Source organism: Cucurbita pepo, chromosome LG01, assembly GCF_002806865.2.
Source record: "Cucurbita pepo subsp. pepo cultivar mu-cu-16 chromosome LG01, ASM280686v2, whole genome shotgun sequence".
Taxonomy (NCBI): domain Eukaryota; kingdom Viridiplantae; phylum Streptophyta; class Magnoliopsida; order Cucurbitales; family Cucurbitaceae; genus Cucurbita; species Cucurbita pepo.
Genome location: NC_036638.1, coordinates 5,909,891 through 5,933,527, shown reverse-complemented (window position 1 = coordinate 5,933,527; position 23,637 = coordinate 5,909,891). Strand labels below are relative to the sequence as shown.

Here is a 23,637-nt window from a genome sequence, read left to right as displayed (position 1 = left end):
GAGCATCCTTCGTAGACTTCTCGAAGAAATCCTCAATTTCTGCAGTACTTATGTTAGCTCTCCACGCCTTCTTCCCCTTCCTAGATCCCTTTGATTTCTTCCCCATCGCTCTGAAACTGAAGACTGAAGGTTGAAGCTTTGACAGCACAGGGAGAATAACAGGGGAGGGAAGAAAGAAGGGTGGAGCGAAAAGAGGGGGACGGGCAGGGTTTAGGTCTTTTTATTTTCCCCTTTTTTAAATATTTTTAATATGCATATTTTCTTATGATTAAAAAAAAAAAAAGAAAAAAAAGGAAGACATGGTGTATTAGCCCATCGGAGGAACCCTAAGTCTTCTCATCTCACTTCAGACCGCCCCACCGTTCGTTCACTACCGTTCTCATCTCACTCCACCGGCGCCCGGCGGCCCCCCACCTCCCACCTCTAATCTCTTCTCTTCCCTTGTTAGAAGAAGAACTCTAGTTGAACTGAGTCACGGACAGAGCATGAAGGGTGGAAGAAAGAACTTGCAGAGGGCATCAAATCAACATATCGTAGGCCTCGAAGATGGTCATAGCATTATGCAGGTTGTCTCAATTCGTGGTTCCAATCTAATCGAGGTACCTTCCTCTTTACTCGATTCTACTCTCTCTGATTTCTATTTTTTTTTTTTAACCTACTCTATTTCATAGTCAATTATTTTCTTCACAATTTTGCGCTTCTGCTATTGCCTACTGCGTTGCATCAATCCACCTGAATGAAAAAGTCCTTCAATTCCAGCAAATTATAGGCCGACCTTTTGTTTTCAAATTTTAAATTTTAGGTCTTAACTTTTAGCATGTTTGATTATCATGTTATATAGTGTGTTTGATATTTACAAACTATTTATTAAGTGATTTTGATACGCATGTCGTGTTGCAATTTCTTTGTAGAAATCGTACTTTTAATTAAGCATTGATATGGAGGAAACAATAATCTGTGTAGTTTCTGAGTTTCCTGCGCAAATTTGTCCATTACTTTGGCGATTATTATAAGCAGGTTGCTTTGCTTTCTATGGTACTTCGTAAAATCTTTGAATACAAATTTGTGTTCCTTCATCATCTTTAGGTAATGGATGCACAAGGTGAGAAATCACTGGCATTATTTCCTGCCAAGTTTCAAAAGAGCATGTGGATAAAACGAGGTATGATCTAAACCCATTCTACTCAGTTTTGCCCTCGCGTTAAATTACCTTCTTTTTATCTCTGGAAAAATAAGAGACCCCTTTCCACATTTGCCTCGCTCTTTGTATCAAGATTTCACGTAATAAGCTTCACTGTGAACGTCAGGAAACTATGTTGTTTCAGTGTTATTGGAATTCATAAACTGCACCTGTTAAACATCGGTTATGGCCATTTTTGTGCCTCTGATTTAGTAGCTTTGGCCATATTCATTAAAACATAGAGATCCTTTTAGATCATTTTGGACAGTTTGTTAGGACCTCAATCTTAAGAAAACAAGCTTAAATTTTACTCCGATGTTAAGGAGAAATTATATCGCTGGGTATCTCTCTCCCACAATCCACAATAGACTGATTTTCCTAAATTCTAATCCCTACTATTTGCCACCTGGGGTTGAGTAGTATGTTTCAAGGGCCTTTAGGCTCAAAAGGACTAATAAAGGCGGGCCTACTTTCCACTTTGTTACTATAACCGGGCTGGATGCTTGCCTAAAATTCGGGGTTCATTGATTAGTAAACCTCTGGTGCTGGTAAGGTATGGACTATGGTCATCCGTCTCCGATTTGCCATAGACAGCGATGGGTTCTCTGTCCTTGTCAGGGATGGAGCGATAGAAGTTTTGAGGTCCTTTTCTTTTAGTGCTTCGACCCGAAGCAATAGCTTCTANTGAGATGAGAGGGTTAAAAAAGGACCTTTATCATCCCACAGATCAAGCATGCCAACCTTGGCACCATCTTGAGAGGCTTCTTTGACTGTGGAAGCCTCCTCCTGTTTTTTCTTGGATTTCTTATTTACTGAAGAAGGCACTGCTTGGACAAACGGGTTCTTCGTCAATATGCTGTCACAGTAAAGGACTTTTTCTCGTTTCTTTTCTATTTTCCGCTTCACTGAAAGATCTATACAGAAAAACAGAGAAATAATAATAATTAGTGCAACCAATGACAAATCCTTTCTAACAATGTTCTTTTAAAGGAAATCAGTTTATACTCCTAAGGAACAAATATGGGATGAACGTAGGCTCAGTTCCTAAGTCGAAGCAAACAAATGCATCAGAAGGGAAAGCACAAGACCAAAACTCTAGGCTCTTCCCATGTTATCATTCAACCTCATTGAAGATACCATCCAATCGTCAGTTATGGTATACAGCAAGAGCCCACAACAAACACGTTTTCATCTCCTCTTAAGAGGAAATAGACCCTTCTTTCGAAAGCCCAAGTGCAAATTGAGAAAGAATTGAACATCTCTAAAATAATGTAATTGTTTATATGCCTGAATATTTTGCTTAATTTCAGCAATCAAAATTATCGTAATATAGGAAAAACTAATCAAAATTCTCAATTATAAGCTTTGCAGACGAAATTTGATTCAGTTCAGCGTCAAACAGAAGTTTCAGAGACCTTTGATGGATTTTGTGGATACTTTAGTTAGTGTCCTCAAAACCCAATGACGGTATTTTCACTCTTCAGTTCAACACTAAAACTCCAAACTCAATGAAAAACAATAAGTTTGCTTTACACAAAGGAGAGCACACTATAATTCAGTGGGAAGCAGGAATCAAAAGCGGAANAATAGCTTCTACGAATTATAACCCCTCCACAAACTATGAAGTAATTATGCCACAATTAATATTACTAATGTAGCACATTTACACTCCAACATAACTTCATATCCTACCTTTACTTGGATTTTTGTTTTTTTTTTTTTTTTTTTTTTTTTTTTTTTTTTTTTTTTTTTTTTTTTTNGATAGGAGATTACTTTAGGGTTGTTGAAATAAGTGCTGTTTGCTTTGCCATCATTGCAGGGAGTTTCGTTGTAGTTGATGAAAGTGGAAAGAAGAATGCTCTTGAATCTGGAAGCAAGGTGGCATGCATTGTTTCTCGAGTTCTATACTTTGAACAAGTTCGCGAGCTTCAAAAATCTCCAGAATGGTATGTTATATATATCAATTTCAACCTATTCATGAAAATGGATCTGGCATCGCTTTTAGATTTACCCCATTTCAATTAATTAATAAAAAAAAAACGTATGAGGGTCTCTACGTAGGATTTAATATCTTACTACCTACCTTTACAACCAAATGTAGTACGGTCAAGTTGTCTTGAGAGAATAGTTAAAGTGCACGCAAGTTGATTGACACTCGAACTATCTTTGTTTGAAGACTTAGACTACCTAAATCATAATACAATGGAAATTGTTAGTGGGTTCGGTTCGGATATCCCTACTTTCCCCGTGGAGACCCGATTTCCTAACGGGATAAAAACCTTCCACAAGGACGGAGAGTGTAATCCCCGCGGCCGTGTTACCATTACTAGATTTAAGAAAGTTGGTTTCATGCACAGTTCTTTTTATTTTTTCTTTTTTTTCCTCGAACTCATAGATTAATTTGATGTCGGACTTAACTGATCCATTTACCTCCCTTCCTTTTACCAATCTATGGCAGGCCAGAAATCTTCAAGAATGCAATCACTGGAGATCAAAACGAAAATCTGCAAGCAGAGAATAATCGACAGGAAGAGGACGAAATCGACTCGAGCGATGATGATGGCCTTCCCCCTCTAGAAGCCAACACGAACAGAGCTAAACCATTAATATTACAACCGGAAGAAGAAACAGAGTCTGATTCAGATTCTTAACTTGCATATTAATTTGAAGTCCATAATTTTGATTTAGTACTATGAATATTCATTTTGATCGTTTGTCCTTCAATTTTAATTTTGTAATTAACAGAAATTTGAACTAACTGCATTTTTTTCATCTGTTATAATATGTAATCTATGCAGTTTAGAATATCAAATACAAAAAATAGACTAATGAAAAATTTAGAAGTAGTCATAATGAAATTGTTTCATATCAATGAAACTTTTTCTTAAAAAATTAAAAAAAAACGTAAATAAATGTTTTGAAGGGAAATTGTTCAAACTAACCCTAAAACTAGAAACTTCAATACAATTGATCTACCTTTAAACATACATGTTCTCACTGTGACCAATACCTCAATGAAGAAACTGAATGACGGCTTGTTTTAAATGTTTTAAATATTCATTTGTCACAATTGCACTTTTCTTGACAGCGGATTTGATTGTGCGGCACTCACCTCCAACGTTAAGTGAGTCAAGCCAACTTAGAATTGCGTCGCCTTCGGGGCAGGCAACTTATGCTCAAGCTTTTGTTCTCGATTTGAGAAGAATTGATTGTGTGACACTCATTTGAGTCAAGCCAACTTAGGATCGTGTCGCCTGCTTTTGTTCTCGATTTGAGAAGAATTGATTGTGTGACACTCATTTGAGTCAAGCCAACTTAGGATCGCGTCGCCTACGATGGGGCAACGTATGTTCAAGCCCTTAGCCTCGATTTGAGAAGAAAGTTTTAGAAAACTAAGTATAGAGAAATTTAGAAAGAGAATTTTAAAGCAAGATTGAGAGAGATTGAAGCAATATTATATGACTACAAATGATATACAAACAAAAAGTAACACAACGACTTAAATAGTATATAACTTTTCGTAACTTCGAGCACAATTGATGAACTTCATAATTTCTCTTCATTTACTTATACGTAACTCTATGTAATACAATTTGTTCCACTATTCAACTTCAAAATCATCATTCCCTCACTTTAGATTACGCAATGATTTCTTGACCATTTTAGATTGTATTACTCAAGTCACGATGGAATGAGAATAGAGAGAAGTAAAAATAGGAGAGAAGAAATTGCAAATTTTTTTAAGCTAAGGAAACAAACGAAGTGTTTTTTTTAGATTACATGGTGAATTTGTCTTCCTTTTCCAAGTTTCTTTGAGATCTCATCAAATGCGCGCCTGCCGATTTCCCCCCATCTCTGTCTCCTCAAGCCTTCTTCTCTTGCTCTCTGCAACCCATATTTCCAGACCCCGTCTTCAACAAACCCACCTCCACGACCTTAAGGGTGGCATCAATCCATCCATGGAGCCTACTGCTTAAGTAATATAATCTTCATGTTCTTCTGGGTTTGGTGTGTTTTCTTCTCCAACTTTCTTCTGTAACGCCCCCATCGGTTGTTTTCCCGTTCTCCTCCTCTATAGAATCAAGCTATGCAGCACCCCAGATCCATGTGCTCATGGTCTTAAATCAGCCTTAAACCGAACTAACCAAAGCTGGTTTTGCAATTCCTTTTTACGTGGGTTTTTGAATTCCTGAATCTTTGTGTAACATTGACTCATCGTAGATTCTTTTTCTGGAAATTTTTGGATTGCCTGGGCAGTAGATGAATTGGGGAATTCTTCATTCATTCTGATCGATGAATTGTTGTCTCTTAATCGTTGACCGTTAACACTCGAATCACTATTCTGAAGACGAGATTGCGAAATTATGAGCATAATCAGCAAATCTCGTCTCGAGGCAATTGTATCTGCGTTCGTCACTGTGCATCCTCATGAAATCTCGGTTCTGCTTCACTCTGCCTTCTGCTTCTTCTTCGTAAGTTCATCAAATCATTCATTGTTCTTGGTTTTATGCATCATTGTCTGCTAGTTTATTGTGCCCTGTTCTCTTCTATCTTAGATTTTGAGTGCCTATTTTGTGGTGCTTCCATTGCGTGATGAGGGGGCCATTTCTCTGGGCTTGTCCAATCTGCCGAGCCTTTTTGTGGGATCTTTGGTGCTCACTTTGATTGCTGCACCTATTTCCTCCCACATTTTCTCTTTGCCTAATCTTTCCAAAGGCAAGGTACTTTTCTCGAAGTTGTGCATTCCCCTTTTGATAATGTCGTCCTTTATTGTCTTATAAATTGTGATTCTTGAAATTCCAGGCTTTGGTTTTGATACACAGGTTTTTTAGTGTATCACTCGTTGTATTTTTCATTCTATGGCAATCTTCATCTACTGTCCACCCTTCCAAGGTAATATGATAATCTGGGAAATAATTTGTGATTTGTTTTGTGATTATTGTTATTTTCTTCTAAGTTCGACGATAGATAGAGATTCCAACGTCCAACCTTTGACATGTATTTACTTAACTAGTTGAACTATCTTCAAATTATCTCGTGATACCAGTTACCCTATTGCTCAAACCGATAGATTTGCAACACGTGAATTGTTAGTATTAGGTAGAGAAGAAATGATATTTCCGGGATTCGACGCAAGACATCTATTCATGTTATGAAAAAAGAATCTAAATCTAAAAGTTTAAGCGGATAGATTATGGTAATATTAATGTTCTATATGCTTAATATTGTAATTTCTTTGTTAATTTTGTTTTGATTTTTCAATTTTAGGGGTTCTTTACATTGTTCCTTGCTGCAAAAGAGGACCCAAAGGATTATGGTGACCAATCAAATTCTATTTCTTCTGTAGATTGGTATAAACATGGGTGGTTTTATGTATCAGTCAGAATTGGATTTTTCCTTTGGGTATTAAAATCCTCTTATTATGTTGCATATACGTTAACTTTCATGAAGGTGTTGAATTTGTCCTTAGCTCAATGGGTGAAACTAATAGTTTCTTGTTTTGAAGGTGGCTTTACTTAATCTAATAACAATTTCTTCAACTTGGGCAAGAGTTATTGATGTCATGGATAGTGAGGTATATCTTCAGTTTTGGCCACACTTTATATGAATGGTAGTTGCAAATTTTTTACTCGAGGGATCTTCAACTAAGAAATAGATTCTAGAAGCTAAACTAAAAGAGGGTATCGTGAGCAATTTCAATAATCGGGTTAATCATACTCAATTTGATGGAATTGTTTGATCTTAAAGTAGATCTTCTATAATTTCGCACATGAGGGATTATTTCTTGGTTTTATCCGGTCATTAATAACTTGGTTATTTTGAGATAATAGTAGATAGAAACAACGCTCATAAGTAGTCCTATTGAAACCAAGAATTATGGGCCTGCTTGCCATCTACTCTAGAATAAATGAAGTTTTCCGAAAAAACCTTCTAGTGAAGGATAAGAGACATAGAGTTAAAGAGAGAGCCAAAAGAGGATATTTTGTGTATAATCCTGCATAATCTCGAATGCTAACTTGGTTTTTTTTCCAGTCAGGTGCTAGATTATTTGGGTTCATAGGTGCAGGTGCCACACTCGGCCAGCTTTTTGGTTCTCTATTTGCAACAGTCCTGGCTTGGTTGGGGCCCTGTATGTCTCCCTCCTTGTTTACTTTTAAAAATTCGATGTTTCTATTAACTCCTCCTGTTAGATCAATAAGATAGGTCCGTCTGTTTAAAGCAATTTGTAGTTTTGAGGAGGAAAGACTTTTACATTTGTTTGTTCTTTTTCGAAAAATAACATAGGTCTGTCATGACAGCTCTTCTCCTCTTTTCTGCCATACTCATGGAATTCGCTGCACGATTGTCTGAAGGGATAAACCAGGATATGCCTCACTCTGGTGAAGAATTATCTCTCATCAGGTTGCCAGTTTTGAAAATTCTTGTTTATGGAATCCAACCTCATGATGAAGTGCCAACTTCTTGTTGACATGCCTATTATTCTTGCAGGGATGCAGATGCTAGTCATGAGAATGATGCTGAAGGGCTGGGTACATCAGCTTTTAAAGGCCATTCTCCCAAATCAAATTCTACAATGAAGCCTCACCCATGGGCGATCTTCGATGGAATGCTGCTCATCTTATCGTCCTCCTACTTGTTGTGTGTAGCGTTGTTCCTATGGCTGAGCGCTGTTATCTCATCCTTCTTCTACCTGCAGGTACGATTATTCTCGCCCACGAATCACATTAATGACTTTATTTTCAACATCGTCTCTTTTCATGCTAGCTTAGTTAGAAGGTGAATTTATATTTGCACAAACTTCACAGCTTAACACATGATATTCTTTGTATTGTGCATGAAAGAAATGCTTCAAAAGTTTTCCTACTGGATTACATATGCATCTTGTGTTTATCATTCATGTGTAGAAAATGCACGTGAATCCTTTCAAGTGAAAATTACTTGATACATACCCAACTTTTTGTGTGCAGAAAGTGAGTATAATTGCCATTACAGTCACTAGTTCTCTTGGCAGAAGAAAATTGTTTGCCCTGATAAATAGCTTCATTGCTGTTTTTATCCTTGCTGGCCAGCTTACTGTAACGGTATGGTTCCTTTAGATTCGTACTGTAACACGCTTGCTAACTTCAGCGACGAATATCTCATTCGGCCATTTAGTTACAAATGTCTTTAGGCTTAAATTCTATCATGATCCAAAGCATGTTCACATGTAATAGATCAGACATAGGGTTTTAAAACAGAGTTCGGCTTTGTAAATAATTAATGATGTAAGTTTAGGGACTAAAACCGAACATGTAAAGGCTTGACTAGAATTGAAGCATTTGAAAGCAAGCTAAAGGGAAATAAGTATGAAATTGCATGGATCAACATAGGATTTAAACTATGTTTTATCATGTTTTTGCTTTGATTTTCTTCCCCCTTGTGAAGTTCAGGGTCACATTCTTACCATAGCTGGTGTTACCGTAGCTATCTGTGCTTCACCATCAGTTGCCTTCTTAAATTTGGTTGCAATTGCTGTGTGGCCAACTTGGGTAGTCATTGCTGTTTGTGAGACTGTGCGCAAGGTTTGTGTATGCATTGTGCCTTCTATATTTCTTTATAATTCAGATTCATTTATTTTGATTCCTAGTTGATTTACTTGCCAGGTTACTACTTATGTTGTTACTCGGCCCGGGAGAGAGCTCCTGTTTACCGTTGTATCGCAAGATGAGAAGTACAAAGCCAAGGTTTTCATCCTCGAGTTTTCATCTTTTTTATTAACTTTCGATTACCAAAACATGTCTTCATTACAAATGGTTCAACTGCAGATATGTATTGATGTGTTTGTTCAAAGACTAGGGGATGCTACAGCAGCAGGGATGTACAAATTACTCCTCAGCACTCTCCATGGAAAAACTTCAACTATTTCGCTCTACGCTCTACCCGTACGTATAATTGTTTCTTTCTGCTCTCTTAATACCCTAGTTCATTGACATTGTCGATATCAACGTGCTGTTTCTGCTGACCTTTTACTCGAGACTAATGCTTCGATAACTACTACTTTTGCTGCTATCCCAGATATGTTTGTTGTGGATTGTCACTGCAATCTATTTAGGACGTCGCCAGTCTCACCTCACACGTCTTCAGGCACTCTCCACATCCTAGTCGTCCTAGTCGTCCTAGTCTTTTATACCGATCCATAATAGTTGCAGACAGAGGCTCAACGAATTGTTGCATCAATGTTTAGAAGTGTCTCACAGTTGCTACTAGCATCGTCTTAGGTGGTAACCTTGTGTTATTCATAGAGTAGAAAGATTTCAGTGTACACACAGTTGTGGGATGTTGATGGCCTGGACTTCAAGCATTGCTCGCAGCAGAGGTAATATAAGCAATGTTTGAAGAGAACGATCCATCTCCCTCTATGTAGAAACTGCATTGACTTGTTATTATTTTTATCAAATATAAATTTTCATCGACTTCTTAACCAAATCATTTATGTATTACACTGACCTGACCATCTCACTTCCTCTCTTACAAATATGGTATATTTAGATAAAGTTGTATTAAAGAGTTAATTTAGCAAAATATGAAAGAAAAGACGTGGAAATAATTAAATATAGTGTTGTATACATATAGGCCTCCCTTCAAATAGACCAATTGTTGGGACCTCTATTGCTATATATATTGTCCCAACTCTTATTATTTTCAATAGCCTATGACAATAACATCAAGCAAAACTGCCATAGGCATCATTCTATATTGTCCAATCCATCATCCTGGTAAAAACCGAACGACGTTGAACCTGCACGTATTGCACGCACCTGAAATATGGAAATGTGTACCACAAACAGTTACCTATTTAGATTCCTTGGTCAATTTAAATTCAAAACCATGACGACGCCGATAGAGCAACAATACAGCAACAAGGAAATGAAAACGAAAACGAGAGCGAACAAGATAAGCCTTAGCAGATCCTAGAGAAGTCTTTCAAGTTTTGTACGAAAAGGTAAAAGACTGTATGCTTACTCAAGTTCGTCGGAGGGAACGGACCCGATCCTGAATCAAGTTTCTCTCCCAATCTGCGATATCCTCGAATGCGTTATCTGGAAGGCTCTCGAATGGCTCCTTCCCTGGATCATTTTTCGATAGATCGTACGTGGCTCCGCGGATGGCTTTTTTACTTGGTCCACAAGGTCTTTTTGAAGTCAGTGCTTCATATGCTGTATTTAACTGTCATATACCCAAAAGAATAACCCTATCAGTTGGTAACTTTGCATTCAAAACTTGTGAAGGGCAGGCATTTGAAATATAGAACTTAAGTTTCAAAGTAGAAGAGAACTTGCATTCATTCCACAAAACCAGTACAGGTATGCTATTGCAACGGCAGGGGCCCTGCCTAATCCAGCGGTGCAATGCACGTAAGCTTTTCCTTTACCCTCCGAAATCGCCCATTCTAACAAGGAAACAGCTTTGGGCAATCCATTTCTCAGGGAGTCTGGATCAAAATCCTTAGCCTAAAAAAGAACAGGTTCACTCGACTCGTAAGCAGAAAACAAACCAGCAAACAAATTCGTAAGGGTCGATGAAGAAAAACTTTCCCATTCGGAGAAGTCTATAGAACAGTCAGTGTATTTGAAAATGACTCTACCAAGGATTTAAGCCCACAGAGTATTATTAAAAGGATGTGTGCTTACCGGTTGCCTCATATGATGAATTCCAAGTTCTTTACATCTTTCTATAACCGACTGTAAGTCGATTCCCCAGTACTCGACATCCTTATCCTGCTGTAAATTCAGAATATAGGCAACACCTTCTTCCTCCTTCAAGAAATCGATATCTTCCGGTTTCTGAGGCTGGGAACCGACGATCAAATTGTCAGCTATCACAGTATAGTTCATACCTGATTCAAGAAGCATTATGACTTAACATTAGCTTTTTGAACACTGATATCACTTCAAGTTCTTTCAGAGTGGTAGCTAGAAAAAGATTTGGTAACAAATCTGTTCAACATGGTACATTGTTCTCTTTGGATATTCCATTTCGAGCTTCCCCTCAAAATTTTTAAAACGTATCTGCTAGGAAAAGGTTTCCACACTCTTTTAAAGAATGCTTTGTTCCCTCTCCAACCGACGTGGGATCTCACAATCCACCCTCCTTTGGAGTCCAGCGTTCTCTCTGGCACTCGTTCCTCTCTCTAATCGATATGGGATCTCACAATCCACCCTCCTTCGAGATCCAGCGTCCTCGTTGGCACTCGTTTCCCTCTCCAATCGATGTGGGATCTCACAATTCATCCCCCTTCGAGGTCTAGCGTCCTTGCTAGCACTCGTTCCTCTATCCACCCACCCATAAACATATATAAAAAGTTTTGAAATTCTTTGAAATCATATCCTATTATATATCTTTTGTTAGAATTCCACAACAAAAACATTTGTTTTCGGTTGCCTTATCTCCTAGAATGGAGCCAAAGAGGACCTTAGTGCCCAGTCAAACATCTTCCAATATGAGATTTCATAAACTGAAACTCTTTCATCCCAACAACAAGAGATGACCCACAATTTTTTGGACATATCAAACAATTCAAAGATGTTATCAATGTTAGTATGTCAATAAAGTATTGGCCTCCCAATTAATTGCTCTAAGTACCATTAACTTCGAGTAACTTCATCTCATACCGGAAACACACATCCAGAAAACAAATAAAAGCACTTCAATATATAAACTTCTCAGCTACAATCCATTCACTTGAATCCTATCAGGCATTCGCTTCTCATTCCAAACAAAACAAATGCCCCAAAATTACCCTTTAACGAATCCGATTAGAGCATACAAAATGGTCATGAGTTGAAACATTAAAAGAAAAGAAGAAACTGACCCAGTTCATGGTGATACTCATATGGATTCCTCATCATCTTCTTCATAGCCAAATTGTACTCCTCCATCCTGTTCTTGGAAGAGGAAGCTCTGGAACTTGAGGGGGTTTGCCGAATTCCACTCTCAGGCAGTCCGCAGCGGATCTTGTTCAATCGGAAGAGGGGTTTTGAAGGATTTGAACAAAATGGTAAGGATTTGTTGTGCGCATTATTATGAGATGGAAAAACTGCAAATAGCGATGAAAAACAAGCGAGGCTAGAAGCTCCCATTTTCTTCTGAGATGCACTGATTCTTTCCCTTTTTTCTTCCCTCTCGTTAACGATCGAAGTAATCAAAATTGTGTAGAGTTTAGAAATCTGGTGGGTTTTGAGGAGCAAATCCGCCGACCTTGCACGTGAAACTAACTCCCACAAGTCATCACGCACGAGACGCTTCCTTTTTTTCTTTTTTCTTTTTTAATTAGCTTTTATTTGTGAAAGTTCATATTTTTATAACTCATTTGATTTAAATACATATCATTCATGTGATGAGTCAAATCATGATAGCTCGAGCTAGCATAAAATTACAACCAAATAAGAACGCTAGTTTGTAAAGTTCGAGTGGTCGAGAAAATTACTATAGTTATTTATGAATTTGATATCCACATGAAAAATCGACTAATATCACATTTGATTTCATCGACTAATATCACATTTGAAAAAGATACGATTAAATTTGATGAAGAAGTAAATTAATATCATCTAGAATAATGTTGTTTGAGAACCACACAGAGAAGATTAAGTTTACAAACACTACAAAAATTCAACTAAACAGAACAAATCAATCAATCTCAGCAATCTCTACTAGTACCTAATTCCTTTAGCAACCTCAAAGAAATGAGCTACATTTTCCTCAGGTGTACCCACAACAATGCCATGGCCTAGATTCAATATGTGCTTCCCTTTACCTGCCTTCTTCACAGTATCATTTATCCTTTGGGTGATGAACTCCTTGGACCCGAAGAGAACGCCGGGGTCGACATTACCCTGTACTGCTACGTCTGCTCCTAATCGCCTCCTACCTTCAGCCATGTCGACCGTCCAATCTAAGCTAACTACGTCGACACCAGTTGAAGCCAGCCTTTCAAGTAAGCCCCCAGACCCACTGGCATACAGAATCAGTGGAAGGTCTGGATGTGTTTTCTTCACAGAATCCACAATCTGCTTCAAGTATGGGAGACTGAATTCTTCGAAGTCCACGGGGCTGAGCTCTGTCGCCCATGAATCGAAGATTTGAACGGCTTGCGCTCCGTTGTCTGCTTGGTATTGAACGTACCTAGCCATTGAGCTTGTAAACTTCTGGAGCAATGCATGAAGAACCTGCAGGAGGATTAAAGGGTCAATGCTTACTAGGCTTGCTTGCTTAAGCAGAAAGCAGGGCGGGCGTTTTGGGGAAGTTCAGTGAAGGTATCCATACATTAAACTGAATAGGACAGGCATGTTGTGATGTATAGTTAAATATGGAGACAAGTTTACAAATCTCTGGTGATGTCGACTCGGAAGAAAGATAGATGTGGCATTTACCTTTGGCTGAGAGAAAGCGAGCCTTTTTATTTTTGAAAAGTGCTTCGACGAACCACCTTCGACCACGTATGATGCAAGGGTGAAAGGAGCCCCAACGAAACCAAGAACTGCTGCTTTGTTGTCAACCTGGAAAGGAAAATACATGATAAATTTACAAAAAGTTGAAAAGCCAATGAACTATAGACTGAAAAAAAATGCACAACATCTAAGACCTCTTTTCGCAGAATCGTCAAAGCTTCCCCAACATATGGAACATTCTCTTCAGGGACAAACTCCCTCACTTCATTCACTTGAGAAGCTTCGCTTATAGGGTTGGCGATGATCGGACCCTTACCTTTGACGATGTCGAAGGGAATATTCATCCCGGATAGCGGAGTGAGAATGTCTGAGAATAAGATCACCTGTTGCAATCAGATAGGGTAACAAACAAGTCAAATCAAAGGGCTAACTCATAACTACAACTGTTAGAACAAGTGCTTTCTTGATATGATAGCTCACCCCATCAGGCTTAAAGACTTTCCAGGGCTGAAGCGAAATTTCCACAACAAGATCCGTATTTTCGGACCTTTGACGAAATGAAGGGTATTTTTCACAAATGACTTGGTAACTCTGTTGCAACAGACGTGCATAATATGAGATCCGGGTTTAACAGAAGTTTCAAGTTTCAAAGAGAATAACAATACATACAATTTACACGAACTCACAATCAAACTTATCTTATAAAATGACCAGATTTAGCATTCAAGACTCAAGAGTATCAAAAGTGACATAAAATTGAACAGTTATGTGTGTGCATTACCATCGAATCTTCGTTGTATACGAAGAACAGTTATGTGTGTGTACATCACAAAATTAAAAAAGAAATGAGCAATGATTTCTCCTGGAAGTAAAGGAAAGTGGTTTCTCTCAGCACCCACATGGGTTTCTATTTCTTTGATCTTTGTATTATTTGGGGTGCCTTTATCTCCCCATTCTCAGAAAGTTTCTTGTTTTTTTGCTATCTTTTCACTCCTTATTGGAGTTTGTATCTGATGAACATTATTATTACTTCTCATCTATCAATAAAATGTTCATATCTTGGCAAGGAAAATGATCTTTCTCCTAGGATGAACTTCAAGGTTTAGCATCTTAAGAACAGAACATAAATTGTGATTATAGCACTTGATTCCTCATTCTACAAATATGGAGATCTTATTTAGATGAACAGGTACACGATCACGAAGAGGCTAAATAAAACAGAATTCTTGCAGAAAGAAATTTTGGGTGAACTAATGAAATATATTCCCGAACCACCTTATGAGTACTATAACTATCCGGCTTATGGGCTGCAAATCCCACCAAATCCACCGCAGAGTGCAAAAGATAGTCTTTTCTAGTAAACAAAATTTCAATTGAGAAACCGACCGCCACCATAGAACAATATAATCTAGAAAACAAAATTTCAAATCTAATTTACTTCAACTATTTTGAAGAAAAAATCATTATGTCAAGGTATAAGAACATGTCAAAAAGAGAAAGTCTATTGAAATCTTTAGCTGTATAAACCTGCCTTCATGTACCTCCCTGCTTGCCTCATCAACCAAACTGGGGGTCTTTCGACATCCTCACCACGAACAGCATTAAGCAACAACGGTTCTGCAGAAGTGGTAGATTTTGGTTCTGCTACAGTTCCTGGATGTGATTGTCTTGCATTAGAATTCTTATTCTTATGAATGTTAAAAGTTTATCTTATTTTCTCACACACAACCAAAAAAGCTATAGTAGCATTTTTTTTCTTTCGAGTTGTACAGGTGAGGGATTTGAATGAAGGTAGATGTCTTAATAATTTGAGCTATGTTCAAGTTAGCTAACACCTATACAGAAGAACAGTAATAGATATACCATAAACTATCTAACTATCTAACTTAAACTTTTGTATTTAGTAGATCCAATAAAATTTGAATCTAATGCTAATGTCCAAGCCTGCTAAGAGAGTGTTAGAAATGTATAAAAAAGAACAAATTTAATATAACTTATCCCCTTCAGTTTTTGAGTTTAATGGCAGGTTAACAAACGCAAATGCAGAATGTCCACATGAATAAGAAGATAAACTTCAATTCTGCACTAATTTCATTGGAAAAATGAGCTAATCGAAAGCTCTTCAATTATAAGAATCAAACACAAACCAAATATCATGAAAAGAAAGTCAACTCCATCTTCACAGCTCTAAATCGTTTCAACTTCCTCAAACCAAAACCCCACCACCGACGGAAACAATCCAAATTAGAGGTTCAATTCAACAAACTTCAAGTTTCCAGTAGAGAAATTATCAACAAGCACGAACCAAACCTCATTTTCCCAAGTCCAACCAGTCAAAAAACAAACTCGAATTGGAAAATTGGTCAAAACCCAAATCGGAAAAACAAAAAAGCATACCTCCAAGAGTACAGTGGATTCGAGACTTAAAAGAAGCGCATCGATTACTTCTGGGGAAAGAAGAAGAGGAAGCAGAGAAACAAGGTAATGGGGTGTTGTGAATGCACGACATGATCTTGTTCTAGCGCAGAAATTCAAATTCAAAAGCTCAAAATGCTGCAAATCGTCTATATCATCTCCCTTTGCGCCAGCAAAATCGTTTGCTGTGAAGTGACTGGTTAGATGTGTCGATGAAGAAAACAGAGAGAAAGCGAATGGGAATCGCAATCGGATAAAAAGGATAAGGGCGTTTACCATAAATCGCCTTATCGAATGTAATCTAACGTCCGTACCATTACGCGCTAATAAATTTCCGACTTTTTAATTTCTAAATTATAAATTATTTAGAAGAGTTCTAAAATTAACTTTAAATTTTCAATATTTTACCTATTTCTTATTTTTAAAATTTTCATAAATTTATTTATTAAACTACTCATAAAATTCAAATTTTAAGATATAGAAAAAAATGTAGATTTTTCGAGCGCCCCGAGTCTCAATTTGTATATTGTATGACCTCCTGATCGAGAACATGTCCTAAACCAGCTAAACTATGCTTGACATCAGTAGTAAAGAACCCGTTGAGTGGCAATCTTTGACTTAAGCGCTCGAGATATCCGAGTTCTCCAAAACGAGCATCCAGTTTAGCTTAAGAGAACGCTTCTCACAGCCTCATGACAAACAAAAATTATAGCTTGCATTCTACACAGAATCTTACTGAAGCTTGCAAGATTTATATGAGAGGAGAAAAGAATTGACATCATGACCAACTTACATACATGGAAAGAACTGAGGAATGTAAGAAAACGAATCAGAATATCGTGTCGATCGTAAGCTTTCTCTTCGACGGAGCTTTCTCGACGTTCTGCTTCTGCAATTCCATGAACGTTGAACCCTTGTTAGCGAATAATCTCCGTAAGTTGATTACCGAAAGCTCGTTGAAGCTAGCAACTGCAAGATCAGCCTGCACTAGATCATATCTGAGCAATATTGTTCCTATATCAGTTGATGATCGAGATATTCGTTAAGAAGTAGGGATGTGAAGCACATACGCGGGGTGCGCACCGATCAATGCTATAGCCATCATTGTACAATTGTGAGCTGCGGTTATGCCTCGAGGATCATCCTCGAACACTACACACTTGGAAGGCTTTCGATCCAGCTGCAATAGGTATACGCATTCATGAACGTCGCCAATGCAACAATGAAAACTATGCTGCTTTTGGTTCCCATTATATTCGAGTTTAACAATATGCGAATTCGACGTTACCTTCACAGCAGCAGATAGAAACCTATGAGCCATCGACTCCATACCATCTTCCTCCGTTACGACTGCCTGCAAAAAATGATAACGGTGTATTCGTTTTACTATTTGGCTTAGAATAAAGTTACTCAGACTTCTAGTTCTAACTTTGAATGCAAGAGAAGGTTACCTGAAAATATTTCTTCAAACTCATTCGGTCTAATGCTTCGAGCATGTGTTTCCGATCGAGACTTGAAACGATGGCACAGGGAATACGAGCTGTAGACACGGCATCCAGCCACTCTTTGAGGCCATCAACTGGCGTTTTAAGCTGAATAAGAAAGTATTTAAATGATTTACACGAACAATCGAACGAACAAAACAGTCTATAAAAAGATTTTATTGAGAGTACTCACAGAAAGAAGACCTCTATAATACAACTGTGAAAACCTCGATTTCATTCTATCCAGCTCGCTTTCTGCCATGCCCCAACGTAGAAGCTGCAAGGTTGAGCAGAGTTTTCAAAAGCATTAAAAAAACACCGTTAGCAGATATTGTCCTCTTTGGGTTTTCCCTTTCGGGCTTCCCTCAAGGTTTTTAAAACGTGTCTACTAGGGAGAGATTTCCACACCCTTATAAAGAATGCTTCATTCCCCTCTCCAACCGATGTGGGATCTCACAATCCATCCCCCTTCGGGGCCCAACGTCCTTACTAGCAGTAACGTTCTTCCCATCTGATTAAGTTACTTCCAGGCTTGTAAACTCCACCATTCCAAACAGAGTCTTAACAATTTTTTCCATAGAAGCGTGGTGTTCTTCCGAGCTTTTAAGAGAGAAAATGCAATTAAATCCATTCGTATGGAGTACGGAGCTCACGGATGGAAAGAAACCACAGAGCTTTCGATAATAAGGCAAACGTATAGGTTAGAAGTATCCAAACCTTATTAATCCTAACCATGACATAGAACATATATTCGACGGTAAATTGGAGTGCCTTTTGTACCAAGATAACATCATAGAACACGAGTTACTTCTCCAAGAAGAAATATATTTTCGTATGCAACTACAACGAGAAGCATCTTTCAATTTTCAACCTCGGTAATAAACCCGACAACCTTTCTTAAAACATAAAAATTACAAACCTTCTGCAATACATGATCTGCACCGGCATAAAGCATAAGCTTCTGCATATCACCATCTTCAGGAACTCTTTTTCCTATAACAATTACAATTCAAAATTCAAAACAATAAAACAGAGATTAAAAGATTTCTTAATTCAATAAGAGATTATGAAAATTCTAAACAAAAGATTTCATATATGCATCGGTGCAGTAATTTCCAAAGAAATAGAACAAAACCTTCTTCTGAGGCAAGTTGTTTCCATGAATTTAGCTTTAAAGTTTGAGTATCTGCCTGAAAATGAATCATACATATCATCAGACAAAAACATGTTCATAATCAGGACATTTGGTTACATGGGTATTAAGAACATAGAAGTTACCACAACATTATCCCAAGAGAAAACTAAGCCGTATGCTTCATCTGGTTTCATAGCATAACGAATTCTTTTAAGAAATCCTTCTTGCAGTCTATCGTTCAAGAAATCCTGGTTGCCACAAGGATTAAGACTCTCAAGTGAAAAATCCAGAAGAGAAATAGCTTGAATATAACTAGATTTACTCCATTTTTTCCTTACTACGTCCACTTTCATAAGACCATCTGGTCTAAAACTCTCAAATCCTTCTCCATATTCAGCTCCGATTGCCTGGACACACAAACATTGATCACAAACTTGAAACATTGAAAGATATGCAAACCCCATCAGTTAAGAGCATCAAATTACAAAGGCTAATCGGTTTAACTACGAAAAGAATGTTAAATTTAGTACCTCCTGCATAAAAAGCTTGTTGGGAGTAAAGGGAAACCTATGGAGAGAGCCATTTTCGCCAGACTCAGAAACGCTCATCGCCACCATAGAATGTTTATTGAAGTTAAAACGCTTAAAATTCTGTAAAAATGAGAAGAATCCACCATCAAAGAAGGAACGAAATGGGGGGAAAGAAGAGGAAAAAGGGTACCCGAAATTTGAAGCGAGAAGAGGAAGTGGGTGTCCATGATAGAGGAGCAGTGGAGGTTCTGAAATTGCTACAGCTGCAGTCCATTAGTGTACAACGAAGGGGGCGATAGCCGTAGAGGGTGAAGCTAAAAAGGTACTTAGATTTTTGGGTTTTCCCCCTTTTCTTTCGCGAAGAAGAAGGGCTCGTAGAGCGTAACGAATCCACCGGGCAATCCGTGCTCCGCGCCGCGCCCCTTTCCTTACCAAGCAGTGGGTTGTGGATTTGCACACGCTGTCTTGAAATTTCTCTGTGCATTAATGCCACTTCGATTTTTATTGTACACCACACTTGTCCCATAACAAAATCTGTTCTTATTCCGACTATGAGACTACCATTTAAGTTCACATTCACCTTGAAAATCGAACAATATCATACTATTGTCTAGAATAGTGTTCAACCATGGTATTAGAATCATGCCCTAAACTTAGTCATGTCAATAGATCTGGAAAGACATAGTCAAAAAGAGTAGTCGAGCCTCGATTAAGAGGAGGTGTGGTTCAACCGTGCCGGGTTAAATAAAAAATTTATATACTTGCATATTAAAGTTTTGTGTTTCTTAATATAATAGAATGAATGAATCTTTTGGGCCCATTTTTCCTAACAAAATCAAGATATAAGGCCCAAAAGCAAAGGAAATCAAGATAGTAAGGCCCAAAAAATATATTGGTGGGCTTAAGGTATAAATAATTTGGAAAAATAATTTTGAAAATTTTGATATCTTACTTTATGTTATATTTCATTTGATTTTTATTTCTATTATTACTAAAATAAATAAATAAATAAATAAATAAATAAATAAATAAATAAAATGTTACATTTGTTGAATAAAAAAAATGGAGAAAAAGAGAGAGAGAGAGAGAGGCAATTGGGTTGGGGATGAGAGAACAACGGGGCGAATTATAAGGCATAAAAAACGGGTCAAACCATAATGTATTCTTCCATTTTTCTTGCAATTTAAGCATTTTATTTTAATGTCTAAATTAATTAATTAATTAATATAATTTATTTTTTGAGGTATTAATATTAATTTATAACCTTCATTTCTATTCTTTAGATCCATTAATATTTGTTCCCTCTTGATTTCAATTCCCTCATTTTCACCACCCACTTTGATATTAACACCTTTCTTTCTTTTTATTTAACCTATAAATTAATATTACCTTAAATTACATCAATTTCATCACACCCATTATACAATTTTTTTTATTATAATCGATTGACCTTAAACTTAAAAATACGTGGTAGAATTTCAAAAAAATATTGTCATTAATACAATTTCTTAAAAAAAAAATTATAAATTTTGATAAAGTTTATGAATATTTATATTAAAACTAGCGGTGAAATTAACAATAATTGAACAAGTGAGTTAGAATAAAAAAAATAATGTTCTAATTGAGTTGCATTTATATGAGCAAGTGAGTTAGAGTAAGATAAATAATGTGTGTATTTATGTAACGATAAACTATAATATAAAAATAAAGGATTAAATAGGCTTACTTAAAAGTAGTATAGAGATTGAGATTATAATATAAAAAAATTAAAGAGTTATTATTATTATTATTATAATAAAAGTTTAAAAGCATATATAAGTCATAATGTGAAAAAGATAACTAATTATTAAATTATTATTATATATTATATATATTGAAAGGGTATATGGTCATTTTCCTTGTGAACATCACTAAAACTCTTTGGAGTAATTTTGTAAAGAAAGGTTCTTATTGTGTTGGATGAAAAAAGGGTAAACTTCATGAAAACCAATGCCCCAACCCACCAAAAATATTAATTAAATAATATTATTAATAAATAAATAAATAAAATTTTAATTCTTTTTACCCTCTAAAAAAACCTTCATATTTATTTACTACTCCCGCTAGCATGATATTGTCCACTTTGATTATAAAGCTCTCGTAACTTTGCTTTGTGCTCCCCAAAAGACCTTACATCAATCGAGATAATATTCTTTGATTATAAATTCATGATCATTCCCTAAATTAGCGGATGTGAGACTTTCATTGTAACGACCTAGATCTACCACTAGTAGATATTGTCCTTTTTGGGCTTGCCCTTAAGGTTTTAAAACGCGTGTGGGTCGTTACAAATGGTATCAGAGCAAGACATCGGATAATGTGCCAACTTTCTCACTGTTCCCTGAAGAGGGTAGACAAGAAGTGGTGTGCAAAGGACGTTGGGCAACGAGGGGGGGGGGTGGATTTGGGAGCGGTCCCACATCGATTGGAGGAAGGAAAGAGTGCCAGTGAGGACGCTGGTCTCAAAGGGGGTGGAGGATTGTGATGTCCCACCTTCGTTGGTTTAGGGAGGAGAACAAACCACTGTTTATAAGGGTGTGGAAACCTTCCCGATAGACGCGTTTTAAAAGCCTTGAGGGTAAGCCCAAAGAAGACAATATCTGCTAGCGGTGATCTGAGTCCTTACATTCATCCAACAAAAAAAAAAATACATAAACGAAAATTAGAAAATGAAGATAAAACTGTGCTTAGAAGTAAGTTTATTTTGTGCTTCCTTTTTTAATCAATCAACTCCCTCTCTCTAATCTCTACATTGCGGCTTCTCTACGGTGATGCCCATTTACTTATATATATATGTGTATATATATATATATAGTGATGGCTTAGTTCTTGATTTTGACAAGAAACTAACCTTTTTTTTTTTTTTTTTTTTTTTTTTTAGTTCAAGACGATGTATATATATATATATACACTTTTGATCTCTAAATTAAGAGGTAATTCAAAGAAAACCAGTTATTGCAGGGCTTATTATTTTTTATTTTTGTCTCCCTAACAAATAAGCAAACTCGTTCCCCTCACATGCAATTTCTTCTCTCAAAGTCAAAACGCTCGCACGTGAACTCGTTTCTTTAGTGTAACGAAGATCCGATATGAAGATTTGAACCTCTAACCTAAAACAATAAACGGGATATATTCATATCCCTCGGTTTTCAATCTTCATATAGATCTTTGGTGGGAATCCTCGTACACTGCCTATACAGATGACCCACATCTTCATATCACCATTTCAAACTACCTAAACCTTCCCTTCTCTCTCTCTCTTCTTTCTTCAAGTCAAGATCAGAGCATGCCTGAATGTCCAAAGAAAGGTAAGAAAAACCCTCACTTTCTTCGCCCGAGCAATTTCGTTCACGGTTTTAACTCGTCGACAAAGAATAAAGCTATTCATGTCTTAACCCGTTGAGTTTCAAGGCGGGTTTTTTTTTTTAACTCCCGAGAAATTAACTGATAGTTCGATTATGATGATCGAATTGACTTTATTGAGTAACTTTTTTTTTTTCGTGTTAATGTAGAGAGAGATTCGACGAGATAGCGAAGAAGATAAAGAGAGAAACCGATGTATCATCAAATATTCCTCCACAACAAATCATGGGGAGACGCCATTCCTTGCAGGCTTCTCCAGGGATACTCAACACCATTACTCCATGTGCAGCCTGCAAGCTCTTAAGAAGAAGATGTGCTCAAGAATGCCCCTTTTCCCCCTACTTCTCGCCTCACGAGCCTCATAAATTCGCGTCGGTTCACAAGGTTTTCGGTGCTAGTAATGTCTCGAAGATGCTCATGGTAACTCGATGTTGTATTATTATATGTTTAGTTATTAAATTTTTCGAGGTAATTTATCTTAATTATTGAATTTTAGGAAGTTTCTGAGAATCAGAGAGCGGATGCTGCGAACAGCTTAGTTTATGAAGCGAATGTGAGGCTTCGAGATCCTGTTTATGGGTGCATGGGCGCCATTTCGTCCTTACAACACCAAATCCAAGCTTTACAAATTGAGTTAAACGCGGTGAGAGCTGAGATCTTAAGACACAAATTTAGAGAAGCTAGTAATATGATTCACTCTTCTCCTCAACCACAACAACAACAACATGTGTCTTTTCTTTCATCTTCAGCCGAGGTCGTTTCGGTTGCCGTTCCACCACCGCCACCGTCTCTACCGCTACCTCCACCATCTCATCACGACGCATCTTCCTCTTCCTCCCCTTTGTACAACCGTCCCACGGTGGCAACGGATTATAATACCATTTCAAGCAACGAGAATGTTACCTACTTTGTTAGTACTACAAGTACCGATCATCAATTGAATTCTTAGAAAAACGCGAATTTACATGAAATAAGATTGGAAGAAAAAAAGTTGGGTGAATCCCATTTCCCGTTTCTCGTTTCTTAACCAAATACTAACTCGAAAACAAAAAACGAAAAA

At 37.2% G+C, this 23,637-nt stretch overlaps 7 protein-coding genes across 8 annotated transcripts in view; 3 read left to right on the top strand and 4 right to left on the bottom strand.

Moving 5' to 3' along the window:
• LOC111806189 (ribosome biogenesis protein NOP53-like) overlaps positions 1-206 on the bottom strand; it is a 4,219-nt gene extending 4,013 nt beyond the window's left edge. Inside the window, exon 1 of the mRNA XM_023691573.1 lies at positions 5-206. Within this exon, the coding sequence (XP_023547341.1) occupies positions 5-106 (102 nt within the window). The 5' untranslated portion in view covers positions 107-206. The remainder of the gene's footprint in view (positions 1-4) is intronic.
• Positions 207-304: 98 nt separating this feature from the next.
• On the top strand, positions 305-3,985 carry LOC111806180 (probable RNA-binding protein EIF1AD). Its single transcript, XM_023691560.1, has 4 exons — positions 305-599; positions 1,087-1,162; positions 3,000-3,126; positions 3,639-3,985. The coding sequence occupies exons 1-4, from the start codon at positions 486-488 to the stop codon at positions 3,829-3,831; spliced, it is 510 nt and encodes a 169-aa protein (XP_023547328.1). The 5' UTR covers positions 305-485; the 3' UTR covers positions 3,832-3,985.
• A 940-nt stretch (positions 3,986-4,925) lies between these two features.
• Positions 4,926-9,633, top strand: LOC111802259. Its single transcript, XM_023686562.1, has 13 exons — positions 4,926-5,652; positions 5,737-5,901; positions 5,984-6,073; positions 6,449-6,583; positions 6,687-6,755; positions 7,214-7,310; positions 7,480-7,582; positions 7,670-7,877; positions 8,149-8,262; positions 8,611-8,742; positions 8,824-8,904; positions 8,986-9,102; positions 9,236-9,633. The coding sequence occupies exons 1-13, from the start codon at positions 5,545-5,547 to the stop codon at positions 9,320-9,322; spliced, it is 1,506 nt and encodes a 501-aa protein (XP_023542330.1). The 5' UTR covers positions 4,926-5,544; the 3' UTR covers positions 9,323-9,633.
• Positions 9,634-9,744: 111 nt separating this feature from the next.
• Positions 9,745-12,402, bottom strand: LOC111802269 (phosphoglucan phosphatase LSF2, chloroplastic). Its single transcript, XM_023686573.1, has 5 exons — positions 12,033-12,402; positions 10,852-11,057; positions 10,501-10,671; positions 10,184-10,387; positions 9,745-9,978 (listed from the first exon to the last, which is right to left on the bottom strand). The coding sequence occupies exons 1-4, from the start codon at positions 12,298-12,300 to the stop codon at positions 10,184-10,186; spliced, it is 849 nt and encodes a 282-aa protein (XP_023542341.1). The 5' UTR covers positions 12,301-12,402; the 3' UTR covers positions 9,745-9,978.
• Positions 12,403-12,734: 332 nt separating this feature from the next.
• Positions 12,735-16,326, bottom strand: LOC111804204 (uroporphyrinogen decarboxylase-like). The gene is made up of 6 exons (XM_023688928.1): positions 16,009-16,326; positions 15,143-15,264; positions 14,092-14,202; positions 13,806-13,994; positions 13,594-13,719; positions 12,735-13,389 (listed from the first exon to the last, which is right to left on the bottom strand). Exons 1-6 carry the CDS (start codon positions 16,118-16,120, stop codon positions 12,874-12,876), a joined length of 1,176 nt encoding a protein of 391 aa, XP_023544696.1. The 5' UTR covers positions 16,121-16,326; the 3' UTR covers positions 12,735-12,873.
• A 288-nt stretch (positions 16,327-16,614) lies between these two features.
• LOC111804212 (5-amino-6-(5-phospho-D-ribitylamino)uracil phosphatase, chloroplastic-like) lies at positions 16,615-19,615 on the bottom strand. 2 transcript variants are annotated; one of them, XM_023688941.1, is made up of 11 exons: positions 19,366-19,615; positions 19,176-19,295; positions 18,984-19,052; positions 18,789-18,893; positions 18,646-18,700; positions 18,430-18,503; positions 17,704-17,787; positions 17,478-17,618; positions 17,315-17,380; positions 17,097-17,206; positions 16,615-17,024 (listed from the first exon to the last, which is right to left on the bottom strand). In XM_023688941.1, the coding sequence occupies exons 1-11, from the start codon at positions 19,447-19,449 to the stop codon at positions 16,856-16,858; spliced, it is 1,077 nt and encodes a 358-aa protein (XP_023544709.1). In that variant the 5' UTR covers positions 19,450-19,615; the 3' UTR covers positions 16,615-16,855. The 2 variants fall into 2 exon arrangements, with proteins under 2 accessions (XP_023544709.1, XP_023544717.1); XM_023688949.1 differs by having other exon boundaries at positions 16,933-17,024; positions 17,110-17,206.
• A 2,542-nt stretch (positions 19,616-22,157) lies between these two features.
• LOC111804226 (LOB domain-containing protein 15-like) lies at positions 22,158-23,592 on the top strand. The gene is made up of 3 exons (XM_023688961.1): positions 22,158-22,522; positions 22,727-22,997; positions 23,074-23,592. The coding sequence occupies exons 1-3, from the start codon at positions 22,509-22,511 to the stop codon at positions 23,524-23,526; spliced, it is 738 nt and encodes a 245-aa protein (XP_023544729.1). The 5' UTR covers positions 22,158-22,508; the 3' UTR covers positions 23,527-23,592.
• The last annotated feature ends 45 nt before the right edge of the window (positions 23,593-23,637 follow it).

Bases quoted from the DNA above. Each gene is read 5' to 3' on its own strand.
- LOC111806180 (XM_023691560.1), top strand. From the start codon at position 486: ATGAAGGGTGGAAGAAAGAACTTGCAGAGGGCATCAAATCAACATATC. The intron at 600-1,086 runs GTACCTTCCTCT...CATCATCTTTAG, and splicing joins GTGGTTCCAATCTAATCGAG to GTAATGGATGCACAAGGTGA. The intron at 3,127-3,638 runs GTATGTTATATA...AATCTATGGCAG, and splicing joins CTTCAAAAATCTCCAGAATG to GCCAGAAATCTTCAAGAATG.
- LOC111802259 (XM_023686562.1), top strand. From the start codon at position 5,545: ATGAGCATAATCAGCAAATCTCGTCTCGAGGCAATTGTATCTGCGTTC. The intron at 7,583-7,669 runs GTTGCCAGTTTT...TTATTCTTGCAG, and splicing joins GAAGAATTATCTCTCATCAG to GGATGCAGATGCTAGTCATG. The intron at 8,743-8,823 runs GTTTGTGTATGC...TTTACTTGCCAG, and splicing joins TTTGTGAGACTGTGCGCAAG to GTTACTACTTATGTTGTTAC.
- LOC111802269 (XM_023686573.1), bottom strand. From the start codon at position 12,300: ATGGGAGCTTCTAGCCTCGCTTGTTTTTCATCGCTATTTGCAGTTTTT. The intron at 11,058-12,032 runs GTCAGTTTCTTC...TTCTTGAATCAG, and splicing joins TGAGTATCACCATGAACTGG to GTATGAACTATACTGTGATA. The intron at 10,388-10,500 runs GCAAGTTCTCTT...GGTATATGACAG, and splicing joins ACTGGTTTTGTGGAATGAAT to TTAAATACAGCATATGAAGC.
- LOC111804204 (XM_023688928.1), bottom strand. From the start codon at position 16,120: ATGTCGTGCATTCACAACACCCCATTACCTTGTTTCTCTGCTTCCTCT. The intron at 14,203-15,142 runs GCAGGTTTATAC...CTGTTGCAACAG, and splicing joins AAGCAGGGAGGTACATGAAG to AGTTACCAAGTCATTTGTGA. The intron at 13,390-13,593 runs GTAAATGCCACA...ATCCTCCTGCAG, and splicing joins TCGCTTTCTCTCAGCCAAAG to GTTCTTCATGCATTGCTCCA.
- LOC111804212 (XM_023688941.1), bottom strand. From the start codon at position 19,449: ATGGACTGCAGCTGTAGCAATTTCAGAACCTCCACTGCTCCTCTATCA. The intron at 18,701-18,788 runs GTAACTTCTATG...ATTCATTTTCAG, and splicing joins TCTCTTGGGATAATGTTGTG to GCAGATACTCAAACTTTAAA. The intron at 17,381-17,477 runs GTAACCTTCTCT...CATTTTTTGCAG, and splicing joins GTTTGAAGAAATATTTTCAG to GCAGTCGTAACGGAGGAAGA.
- LOC111804226 (XM_023688961.1), top strand. The intron at 22,998-23,073 runs GTAACTCGATGT...ATTGAATTTTAG, and splicing joins ATGTCTCGAAGATGCTCATG to GAAGTTTCTGAGAATCAGAG.